This window comes from Centroberyx gerrardi, chromosome 1, assembly GCF_048128805.1.
Source record: "Centroberyx gerrardi isolate f3 chromosome 1, fCenGer3.hap1.cur.20231027, whole genome shotgun sequence".
Classification (NCBI taxonomy): Eukaryota; Metazoa; Chordata; class Actinopteri; order Beryciformes; family Berycidae; genus Centroberyx; species Centroberyx gerrardi.
In genome coordinates this window covers 12,475,684-12,488,824 of record NC_135997.1, presented here as the reverse complement: position 1 = coordinate 12,488,824, position 13,141 = coordinate 12,475,684, and the positions used below count along the sequence as shown (strand labels likewise).

At 42.5% G+C, this 13,141-nt stretch overlaps 2 protein-coding genes across 2 annotated transcripts in view; one reads left to right on the top strand and one right to left on the bottom strand.

The window, feature by feature from the left end:
* acsf3 (acyl-CoA synthetase family member 3) overlaps positions 1-6,123 on the bottom strand; it is a 31,688-nt gene extending 25,565 nt beyond the window's left edge. The window contains exons 1-2 of the mRNA XM_071919539.2: positions 6,106-6,123; positions 2,950-3,790 (exon numbers count right to left, since the gene is read on the bottom strand). Of these exons, the coding sequence (XP_071775640.2) occupies positions 2,950-3,696 (747 nt within the window). The 5' untranslated portion in view covers positions 3,697-3,790; positions 6,106-6,123. The remainder of the gene's footprint in view (positions 1-2,949; positions 3,791-6,105) is intronic.
* spg7 (SPG7 matrix AAA peptidase subunit, paraplegin) overlaps positions 1-13,141 on the top strand; it is a 240,869-nt gene that overhangs the window by 70,325 nt on the left and 157,403 nt on the right. The gene's annotated exons all lie outside the window — the stretch shown is intronic.

Genomic DNA, 13,141 nt, shown 5'->3' with positions numbered 1-13,141 from the left:
TTAGGGTGGATTTTTCCTTAAAGAAGCCATTTGTTACCATCTAATACCAAACCATATAAAACCAACTTTGAATTTGGTTAAGACAGGTAATCCATCATTGTATAATATTAGGATATTAGAGAATATTAGGATGTCATTTTTTCGGAAGACAATAACAGACTATAGTTTGAATGAATGAGGTGAAGCTGTGCCCTGACATATTTCCTCTGTCTCCAAAAACTTTGCTCTGCTTTTAAGAAAATTTCAGTCACAAATATGAATTTGTTTAGTTGATTTAGTTAAGACCTCCCTATGTCAATAAAGAGACTTTAAAAAACAGTACCAAACTTCAGAGGGTGTCTGTGGTGGAAAATAGATTCAAGCAATTATTTGATTAAATATGCTAAAAAATGGGTGATGCAGAAAATCTGAAAAAGGAAGCTGGGTAGTCTAGCCTTCAGTAATATAAAACAGATGAACACTTAAGCAAGTGGGAGTACCGCCATTTACAGGAGGTGGACAAAATAACAATATACACCTAACAATATATGCATGCTAAGTCCCTAATAAGGAGTAGGGGCACCCTTTGCCATCAGAACAGCTTCAATCCTCACTGGGTGCTGTCATATAAGTCCTGTACTGTGTGGAGTGGGATATTGAACCTTTCTTCAAGAAGGAAAGCCTCCAGTTCACTGAGGGATGAAAGAGGTGGAAATCTACTTTTTCTGAGTTCTTAATGTTTAGATGTGGTGATTAGGGAGGCAATGGAAGGTGTTTGACTTCATCCTGGTGTTCATGAACCAGTCTTGAATTTGTTTAGCAGTGTGTATAGTGGGACTATCATCTTGAAATATGGGAGCATCATGAGGTAACAGTGTTTGCACCATAGGGTGCAACCACTCCTGTAAAATAGCCTTATGCTCCTTGGCCATTATACAAGCTTGCAGAGCGTCATCGGACCCAGTGACTCCCACAAAATTGCTGCTAGCACTGTTGCAGATCCACCACAATGTTTTACAATTGCCAACAGGCATTGTGGGTTGAAAGCATCCTTTGGCCTTCTCCAAACAAAAACATGTTCAGATATAGGAGAAAGGGTAAAAGATGACTCATCAGAACATATTGCTTTTTTTTTCCATTGCTCAAGGTTTTGCGCTCCTTCCAGATTAGGCATCTTTGTGCGTTGGCCTTGGACACAAATGATTTCTAAACAGCAGTGAAGCTCATGACATACAGCTTTTCTTAGACTGTGTCACAGAGGTTAATTCAATACTGGGTGGTGATTTTTGAGGGTGTAGTTTTGTGGTGTTTAGTTGCTCTCCTATGTGTCCATCTATTCCTATTGGTGAGTCTTGTTTATTGTTCCTCGTTGCAATGCAGTTTGTCTGTGTTTGGCAAATGTCCTGATTTTTTTTTTGTTCCCGTTGCCACATTACGTACTTTTGGAGCTTTTGAAGCAATTTGGGCACTGGCTATTTAGCCTCTTCAGAGCTCTATTAGTTGCCTCCTGTTGCTTTAAAATCGTCAGACCTCTCAGAGTGTAACTGCAAAGTGTTAACTGTAAATTGAACACATCACAGCTGGAAATAGCTGTTCATCATTTGGGGAGGGGGTGGTTTCACGCGCGCGCACACACACACACACACACACACACACACACACACACACACAGAGAGAGATCAGAGCTGATGTCAATGTCAATCACACCACCAGCCACTATGCCATGTAGTGTACCATGTTAGTCTATGTAGTACTGCTTCTAAATCCTCCAAAATCTAAATAAACACATTCATATCCCCACACAGACAAAGACAAGAGATAAAAAAGGGGAAGAAGAGAGACAGAGAGGACCACATGATCAACCCAATCTCAAATTTGGTATTCATTAATTTATTTTCCTTTCAAGAAGGCTTCTCCATTCACATTAACCTGATGTTGGAGCCTTCCAGGAACTCTGACTTACTGACTGACTCACTCACTTAATCATTCACTCACTCACTTCCCTGGGCCAACCAGAGACAAATGAAGCTCTGCCTTAATTCAGAGTGATCTAATTTTCCACTCTATTGGACATGTAGGTCAATTTTGGTTGGAAATCTACAGGAAAACTCTTCAGGAGATCTCTAATGACATAAATTGGTTGATTATTCAGACAGCTCGACTGGAACAAAAGCAGAATGATGCCAATCGGGGGTCAGATATGGGTATGGAGGTATGGTGGGGGGCTGTCTACACACTTCTTGTGCCCAAAACCATGCATAAAATTTAATGGTTAATATCACTGGTCTGTCCACTTTCGGAAAGCTTCCTTCATACTTATGTATCTATATTAACAAGCAACAGAGGGAATGAGAAGTAGGGTAGTAAGTAATGAGTAGTTAAGAAGTCTGATCTCCCCAAAAGAACAGTCCAAGGCACACTTCTTTGTTGAAAAGGTTAAAAAGCTGTTAATATATGGGCGAGGCCTATGCGTTTTAACCAATTAGCCTTCATCAGGGCATTGTTGATATGTAAACCTCGACTCCAAAGAGCACTTTCTTTGATACCTGGTAAGCAAAGCAGTGCTCCTCAGCCTCAGTCTATGTGTCTATATTAGTCAGAATTGTGGAGCTCAGTATAGTCGGAGGTCTCAGGAATCATTTTTGCTGACTGCCACTAAAGCTCAAATAGAGTTTGGGAAGAAAACCTTCATAATCTCTGCCCCCACTGCATGGACTAACCTGCAGAAACTAAAAACTAGAAACTAAACTGGTGACTTTTAATGAGTGTAAAGCAACTGTCAGATCTAGGGAAGATAAATCTATCAGTAACTGTCAACTCTTTTAATAAGATATTGTATGTATTGACACCAATAGATCTATGCCAAAGGGAGATGGAATGAAGTTTGTTTTTCCTGTGCGGATATGGAATTTGTTTTTTATTTATCTCCCTATTCTACTTCTAGTGTGAAAGACAGCAAAGGACATTTACCATGGCTTGGATGTTGCTGTGAGTATGGAGAACTCCTTTAGGTCTCCCTGTGGTGCCACTGGTATAGATGATCATAGCAGGCCGCTCCGCCCAGTCTGTGATGGCAGCCTCCTTCTGTTGGGTCTCTGCCTCCTCTAAAGTGTCCAGGCTGGAGGTAGGGGGGAGTGTCAGGCATGGCAGCCCCAGCGTCTGTGCCAGGGGCTCCAAGGTGTCCACATAGGGCTGTCCTGCCACCAGCAGCGAGCTCTGAGAGTCGGAGATGATGTACTCCAGCTCAGACGGCGGGTGTTTTCCATACAATGGCACTGCTGTCCCACCGCACATCCACGCAGCCCACTGTGCCACAGTATACGAAGCGTCATTAGCACACAAGAAGGAGATGCGCTTTCCCTCCAGGCCCCCAAAGTCTGAGTTGAGCGCAGTACTGATTCTACCTGCAAGGCCTAAGCTGCTGCCATACAGCTGCTTGTAGCTGTGGCTGCCACTGCTGTCTATGATAGCCGGCTTGTCTCCGTACGCTGGAGCTCTGGCAAAGACCGGCGTGTGTTTTTTCCGTGATGATGGTGCTGTAGTCCATCTGTTGCTATCAGTGGTGGTATAAGTCTTCCTCAGAACCGCATTTTGCAGCAGCCATTGCCCTGGCTCTAAACGGCAACAAGTGCTGCCAAGAGCGGCTCGCCAGAAAGAGGCAGCCCACTTCACAGAGTGACGGGCAGCAGCGAGTCCTGACAGCATGGTTAGAGACATGGCTATCCAGAGCCTCTAATGTGGGCAACGGTTTGATCCTCACGATGGCTCCATCCTCCGTCTCTTGTATCCGTTCATATCAGAGCGAGGACATCTGTTAATTCACAGGGAGAAAAGGGGAGCTTGGTGTTATCTAGCAGCGTCAACACCTTCTCCCAAGGATAAATACTGCATGAAAAGAATGTATGAGAGTATGTCAAGAGTATGTCATCCTTCACATAGCCTATTCTTATCCTTATACTTCTCATACTTCTTATCCTCCTCTTAAACAACAGGATCAAGGCACTCCTCACTTTTAAATTCACTTTTATGAATCTGGCATTGCTCTACTACTTCACACAAAGTCAAGTGATGGAATGTGGCTTAAATGTGCTGGTGTCTTTTGTCATTTTAAAATGGCAAATAGAATAAGGTGAGATCAATAAAGGCATTTTTACTTAAAAGGGAAGAGCGCCTTTGCCTTCTTGTTTTTTGATTAAACTCAAAACCCAGGACCAAAACATGTTTTTACCCTGTTTGTAACGCGAGTACGTTAGGTAAGTTACGTAAATTACGTAAACATTTTTTTTTGTAAACGAGGTGAGTAAATAAAACAATGTAAACCTAAGGACTACAAACAGGGCAACTAAACTATTTCGAGTAACATGCGAAATAAGCTCTGAGGTGTTGTCGACCATTGTCAAGACCAAATTAGTTAGTTACGGTATTATTGCCATTCACGTTAACCAATTCATCATGTTTACATTTAATTTAACATGCTTAGGAACGTTACGAATCAGCAATGACAGCTGTATTTGACATTATTTGGGTTACTGACTGTGGCAGACAGTGGCAACATAAGCCGAGACTGATACCGATACTGTTTGCAAATTAGCCAAAATAAAGACAGTATATCTCCACCATTAATATCATATGCATATTTCTTATTTACTATCGGTGTTCTCCTGTAATGTCTTCAGCTTAATTCACCTTACCTACAAAAAAACACCCGGTGCCTCTTAAAGTGAAGGACGGTGCAACAGAAATAATCTTCCGGAAAGCAACAAATGCTATTTTACTGGTTCTGCTGGACCACGTTCGGTGTAACAAAGCAAACCCGGTTCCTCTGTGGCTGCTGCGACTTTAAACATGGGTGTTTGAGTCCAAGGCTAAAATCCTGTTCTGATACTTTAATTAAATAGTATGTATTTTATTTCCTCACACATTTCGCTACATGGAAGGTTTTAAATACAATGCATATGTTATGAGAAAATTATTTGATTTTATTGCATTTCATGTGTATATTCATTGTGTCTTTTTAGGTCAATTTGATCCTTTTGTCCTATTTTGATATTTTTTTTAGTTTAATTTCCTGCTTTTGTGACCCACCATCTGATCTACTGTAGATGCAAAAGTGTAACACAGTCTTTACAAACAGCCTTCAAGTTTCATTAAAGTTCCACAGAAACTGATAGTTTCAGATGGTGGCAAAAATGTATCATTGATTTTAAGCCTATCAGCATAAATTGCATTGTGGTAGTCTGTCATCCTCTTGTTCTTGACTCGATGCTTGATGGCATCTGGTTATTGACAAAATCTCAGACTCTCCCCCATTTTGAGAACCTGCAAACGTGGAGAGGCTGGTCACTAGAGACAGAGCCGAGGGAAGGGAGAATGCAGTGGATATGCAGCTACCCCACACAGAGCTGTGTTTGGCTTCAGATCACTTGCCAGTTCTACTATTCATTGTGCCAACTAGCTTGGCTGGCTTCATCATCACAGTGCAAGTGGGCACATTCAGCCGCCAGCTGGCAGTCGCGGGCCTCAGATAAGAGAATGGTACAGACATGGCACTCGTTCAAAAAGTTTTCACTTCCCTCCCCAAACCCCCTACACTGCAAACGAGGATGGCATGTTCCTAACGAAATTGGAGCCTTTGTTTCAGAGAACTCCCCTCCGTTCTCAGGAGTAGTATCGTCAAAGACCACTCATTCCCATTTGTAGGGAAAACGCTATTCAAGGGGATGCTATGCTACCCCAGCAGCTATGTAATCTCCACAGAGCATCGTTTTTTGTAGGACATTTGCACTTCAGTCTTCTTCAGTCTTTTCTGATGCAGATGGCACTGCTGCATGTTCTAAGGATACAACCTAAAATTCATCGAACGTCGCCTTCGACGAAAGGGAATCGGTCACAGACATCCCATTTTTTGGATTTAGTTCCTGGAAGTTGGCCATATTTTTGACATGCGTTGTATGGAGACTAGGATTTGAGCCATCCAGAGACTTATATGGAGCTACTGGAGACATACAGGGATGGACGAAGGATGGGGGGAGTGTGTGTTTGTTTGTCAGAGGTGGATTTGTAAGAGGATACATGGTTATGGAGTTATGGTTATGGTTATGGACGAGACGTGATTAGACATGCTACCTAGTGAGCAAAAGCTGGCATTCTGTTCCAACGGCCTGCTGCCAACACACCATTCAGCGAACACCACCTAAAAGGATCCCGCCATTGATGGGCACAGTGGCCGCAAGCAGGCGCCAACTCCCATCTTGGCTGGCAAAGGACTGCATCTGAGGAAAAGAGAAAGAGAGGACCCCCCACAGATCTGTGAGAGAGAGACTGAGCTGGGAACACAAACCATGGGGAGTACCAGAGCATGTGTCAGGTTGGCATCAATGTGAGAATGTCTTGGCAAGCGCTTCGTTCTCTCCCCTCCCACCCCAACACACACACAAACACACTCTTGCCCCGCTTGGAACACATGGTACGTCAGCAGCGGCATCTGGCCGCGCTGACTCCCGGCAGCTGCGCTTCGTCTTCGCCAGTTGGGAGTCTTGGCACTGCCACTTCATCAACTACCTGTGGCTCCTCCCGGGTAAAAAGGATAGCGATGAATTATTCCGAGGCTGCAGCTGCAAACTTGACTTTCATCCAAGAGATTCACTGTAAACATATGACTGCCTCACAGAGCACATGCCACCCACATACTAATGCATGGTTGACAACATGGTTGTTGAGCTTGTATCCTACCGCAGTGGGACTCGTCTGTCCTCTAGTGATGGCATGGTTCATTTGAGGTGAAAGATACACTGTCATGATTTTCTATGTGTTGGGAAATGGTGCTGACAATCAAGATGAAAGGCAGCTGAGGATTACTCTGAAAGGAATTGCTTTCCCATTTTTATAATGAACAAACAAATGGGTGACCTTTCAACTCTACATTTATTACTTAACATTCCATTTCTAATGGATGCTTTGACACCCAAGGACATTTCCCTGAAAGCGCTCTGAATGCATTTTAACTGAAACAATGGATTACTGAACAAGAGTAGGTTTGCCTTGTCTGGAGATGATCTGCACTCTTACAGAAGAATTTCCAATGGCATCTTCGCGATGAACTGAGATGTACCCATTACAAGTTATATATAATCTTGTGTTCTGGAAGATTCCCCTTTCATTACTGAGACCCTAGTAATGCCAACCCATGTCCATCTGTCCAAAGATGTGTTTGGTTTCTCCTGTACTGTGGATTGATTTGTCTTCTTTCCATTTATTCCACGTCAGCTGTTATGCTCTCCAAATTTGATAACAGCACTCACTTATGTAAAAATTATATAGTGTCTTTATTAGAATCTAACCCAAGTCATTTACTGTAAGTTGTTTTCTGGGCTCTGGGTTACACATATATGTGAAATATTGTATCACGAGGGAGCGACATTGATAAAAGTACATAGCTGTATTTTATGTTAATAATTCCTGGCATCCACTGGCTTTCTTTGGTGTTCAGGATTTGCCCCTGGCTACTCCAGCACTGCATGACCCAATTTGAATTTTAAGTCTTGTTTTGGTACAGTGTTTTTTCTAGCCTTGTTTCCAAAGACGTGTTGTTGGCAAGCAGATATCTGTCAAATTTCAAATGGCATCTCTTTCTTACACACACACACACACACACACACACACTCTCTCTCTCTCGCTCTCACTCTTTTCTGTGGGTGTTAGTCATCTGACAGTGACCCAGTGGGAGTTTTTTTCTCCATCTGTGTCGGTCTGACCCATTTTAGCCCTCGGCCACGTCCAACTGTTCCACGTCCCAAACATATGTGCTGTGGCAGGGGGATAAGCGAATCATCACCGCGCGGGACCTGCAAACACACACTGCAGACATGACACTGGACCCGGCCTTCCTGTCTGTCTGCGTGTCTGCGTCCCACAGCATATGTCATCATCAATACTGGCCCCAGGGAATCACACCTTAGTGATTTGACAAAACCCTGTTCCTGCTTCTCCTCCTCCTGCTCTTCATCAAGGATAACCCTCTGTGGGACAACAGCTAAATTTACTTATCAGATGGGGAGGATATGCCAAGGTGTTGGGTAGTGTGTGTTATTCCAGTTTATTATGTCTGTTTACGTGCTGTGTGTGTTTGCATGACAATATGTTCCTGCATTAATGCGTTGATCTTATCTGGCTTCAGTTGATTTTTCATGTGTCATCACTGACTCTGCATCTCATGCATCACTTAACCCCTCTGATTTAGGATGTGCCTGTCTTTCTGTCTTTTTCACTGGCCAGCCAATCCTGGAATTGGCACTTGACTTGGTGGACAGACTGGCTACACTGTCTATGCAGATTATAGCACTAGCCAGTGAGGGCAGAATAGGCCAACCAGAAGAGGCAGTGGGGGCTTTCCAAGTGGTCCATGTTGGCAGATGAGATGGTATCATTGCGCAGAGCCGGGACCCACTGGGGACCTTGGGGTGTGAGGCACATATGGGCAAACAGGCTGCTGATGAGCTGCTTATATGAGGCTCTCATCATGGCCTTAGAGAGAGACGTGTCCATCGGGGGATTTGGAGTGGCTATATGCCGTGGGTCTGGTCTACATTGTTTGGGTTGGCACAGGATCGTGGACTCAAGCTGCTTAGAGAGCAGTTAAATTAGTCCGCAGAGATGTTCTTCCTTCAGATTTTTATAAAATGTCATCCATAGTCACTGGGGACAGACGCTGTACAACATTAAAGGTTATCTGAATATGCCTGCAACTTGTTATTGTAATTTACACCTCTCTGCTCTGAATAATAGAGGCAGAAAGCTTGGTCAAATGGACAGAATGAGGTTGATTTAACTGTAGTCTTAAGGTAACTCACCCTAAATGGATGATACCCAACTTCCTGACCTACTGGCTATAATAGGCTTTAGATCTCTCCGGAATTTTTTTGATGGCTTTCCACTAATGACTTATTGATTCCCTTCTTTCCCTTTTAACTCCCACACAAGGAAATGGAAACTATTCTGCTAGACAGACAATCAGGACTTCAGCTCCCCCAATCTAACTCAACTAGCTAACTCTGTCCACACACGCCACCACAACAATCTGCTGGTTCTGAAAATTGGAAGGGTTATGCTATCTCATTCAAAAAGGCATGCCAGAGTTGCATGTGGTAGTTCTATATTGCATCCAGATGTAAGTTAAGATTCTTTAGTCTAACATGCAATGTAGGCTGCCGTCCCTTTTTTGTTCCTGATTCAATTTGAAAAATTATGGATTCCTGTCTTCACAGTTCACATCAGAAGATGGTTGTTTATTATCTCTATGAAAGCCATACATATGTTTATAATGTTTGATGTCGATTTAGCTTATGTGGCTATGGGAGAAATAAGTCACCTGAACCATACATCCTCTTTTTGCACATTTGGAGCTATTTTCATTCAATTTATTTCTCCCTATGGTTTTACTTTCTATGTCTTTGCTAAGAATCCTGGCAGCCATCTATCTTGTTCCATCTCTTGCAAACATACACACACACACACACACACACACACACACACACACACACACACACACAGGCAGACATGCACACACACAGACACAAACACACGCACACACCCTCTGAGGCTGCCAGGCTGCCTGGGTGGTGTGTTGTTCACTGGGAGACGGTGCCATATGCTGTCTAGCCTCCCAGGGAGGGCAGAGCCTACCAGTTCTGCTGCTGTACTGCACTGACACCGAGGGGAGCCCGCTGTACTCTGCCTCACCTACTGGTAGTCTCAAGACACTGTAGACTCAATCTACTGTTGGGATAGTGCAGTACCTATCCGCTTTGTAAAGCACTGAGGTGAGGCTGCCCTTGCAGAGTATGCACTCAATGCCAGACTGAGTAAAGGTTTATTATGATTATTCCATAAAGAAATGAAGGGTTTTAAGGTGAGGCTTACTCTTACAAAATGATTGATAGAACAAATCCAAAACAAATTATGGTACTTTTTAAAGGATAGTAGTTAACTTAAGTCCTTGGTTGACAAAATAGTGATAGTTTTACAGCCTTGATCCACTATATTTTAGAGATATTATTTTATTATTATGCATTTTATTTGTTTGTTGGTTTATCAGAAAATAGAGAAAAGTAATGTAACATAGGAGGGATGCAACAATTCAGGATTCAAACCTCAATAATATCACCATGGTAAGTGCCAAGGCATGTGCTCCATTCCTGATATTTCTAAGCTGTTGTAAGCGTTTACACACATCTATAACCAGCATTGTGGCAGCAAACTCTCTCTCTCTCTCTCTCTCTGTCTCTCTCTCACACACACACACACACACACGCATGCACTTAGCTCCCAAGCCCTGATGGAACTCATAGGAAGATAGGAAGTGCTACTATCCGTACAATGTGAACACTTCTACTGTAAACAAGTAGAGAGCTGCTGAGATGGATTCTAGACAATGGTTGACCTTGCAGTGAGAGGACCTGTCAATGCCTCTGCACATCTGCAGATGAGAAGTCCTGAAAAATTCATCATAGCCAGGCAAAGTAAAGAAAAAAAAGCTTTTGTTCCGTAGTGCCACATTCTGAGTCTTTAAGAGCCCTTAAATTTGTTCGTCTTCCTTTTTTAAAGAAAACTTGCGTTTGTGTGTTTGTGTGTATGAGAGGAGGGGGGGGGGGGGGGGGGGGGGTTGGAGGGGGGATGAGAGATGACAAAGAGAGACAAAGTAGACTGTAAAATCTTTAGAGTGCAGAGCGGTGAAACGAGTGTGCCTGGATACCTTTGCGGTCAGGGGTGTGGGGAGGTGATGAGTGTGTTTGGTAAGAGGGGGTGTGGGGGTGCGGATGAAGGAAGGAGTGAGAGTGTGTTTGTGCATTGACTTGAGGGGTAGGGGGATGCGTGTTCAGAATTTATCTTGTCTGTGTATTCATTACCACTTTGCATTTCAGGCAGAGAGCTTGGGTGCTCCACTAAATCGCAGGAAGGATTGTTAGACACGCGTGTTATTAATTTTTTCAGGGTCCCTGTGGCGTCTGTATGAATCTTAATGCTGCTGACTGGGCTGCAGCTCTATCGACTTTCTTTAAAATATGAAGAAGCTTTGCTGGAAGCGCCTGGGGTCATTAGCTGAAGAGTAGGCGCAAATCCCTCCCCGAGCCTGCTCCGGCTTCGCCATGTTAAATGTGCTCTTAAAATATTCATAATCATACTCCTGCGTGCGCACGTGCACACACACACACACACACACATGCGCTCACATACACACACATGCACACAGACAATGCACCAGGGACATAAGGGAATCAATATTAAAATGTATTCCTGTTTTGGTGTGTGGTTAATTAGCTGCGGTTCTTTTAAACCGTGAAGTTTGAGAACAGATTAACAGTATCTTTTCACACACAAGATAATATTTACTTCTGTTCCATCCGTGTGGACATAGTTGAAATACATATCAGTTGGTATTGACATATGGAAACCAAGGATGGAATGATGTTGTATTAGACTGTTGTTGCTTAGATGTTTTGTCTCAATATTTGTGTATTAAATTAATATTAAAGTGAAATATGCACCGGCCTCTGTTTCACAGACACCTTAGAATGTGACTTCTTCTACACCTCTGTAATTTGTGTATTTTTCTCTATTTGTATAATTTAGTGTGGATTTGTATTAAATTTGCATGAAACATTTACACATTGCCATTTGATCCACTGTAAAATAACATAATTAAATCATGTGTTTTCAAGATTTGTTTACTCCTTTGAAAATGCTGTTGTCTTTATTATCTTTATATTTTTATATATCTGTATATTTTTTTTATATCAAATTAAAGGCTGATTTTAATGTATTTTAGATGACCAAGCTCAGGTATTGTTTAATTATTTGGTGAATAATATTCAAATAAAGTCATGATATGTACAGTACAACAGCGTGACACTGTATTGTATTACACGGTATATTGACCCATTCAGGATTGATCTTTGATTGGCAGGGGTTAATGAGGGAGCTGGTGTGAAATGAACAAGCGGTGTGTAGTCACAGCAAGGGTCCTTGTTAAAGACTTGGACCCCTCACAGCAGCTGGGGCTCAAGGGCCACACTGTAGGCCAGCTATGATCCCAGCATTTGAGACCGGTGTAGACACTACAGTTATTCAGCTATTGTGTAGGCCTATTTAAGATTGTTTTAGGTGTACAGTACATACAGTATGAGTTTCATGTGTGCTGTCAGTGCTGGCTGGTTCCTCTTTGGGAAGATCGGTTCCTTGCAGCGCTCGGCTCTGGCTTTCATTATCCAATCACCGCTCTCCACTTCCTGCACCTCTCTGGCAGCCTGGGTTGAAAGAGCATAATATGTCAGAATTCCCAGCCAAACCAAACCCAAGTGAACCCGAATGACACTTATAGTATGGTACTGTTCTGGCCCGTTTACTGATCCAACATACGGTATGTAATGGAGCGAATTTCTAGAGAGTACAATATGAAAAGAAATGATCTGCACTAATGTGGAGAAAAGCTAGCACTGCAGTGTGAGGAGTGTACAGTATCTTACCGTTTTTGGACCCTAGAGACGACACACTGATGAGAGAGAGCTCCTTATACAGTAGGACTCTAGGGAATGATTATATGATTTATGACCTTTTATTTGTTTTTGTTTCATCTGGAAAGGAAGTTAGGTTAGAACTAAATACAATTCGACCGATGTGGGTTGTTGAAACCCGATGCCAATACTTACACAGAAGTTGTCTTTGTCATGCCAAAAAATTACAACCAGTCAGTGTTTCCCCATAAATCTGTTCTTAGCAGGGTGGAAAAGCATGAAGCATTCAGACACTAAAACTCATACTAATCATATTCTTTTAGGTGGATTAGCAGCTCCTCTAGGCAGGGTGACCCACCTATTCTGGGATATATTAGGCCTTAAAATAAATAAAAAAAGATAATTTACAAAAAACATAATTGAACAATTATATGAATAAATAAAATGTGCAAAGAAAATTCAATTTTATTGCTGGTTTTACAGATTGATGTTATGTGTCTGTGGTGGACAGTGACTGGTCGATATCTGATACTTCATAAAAGGCCAATATTGGTCTGATATTTCGGCAAATGGATATATCAGTCTAACCCTAATATTAACCTAATAGCTGTAACATTCAGTGCCCTATCAAAACCTCATCTAAAGATATTTTT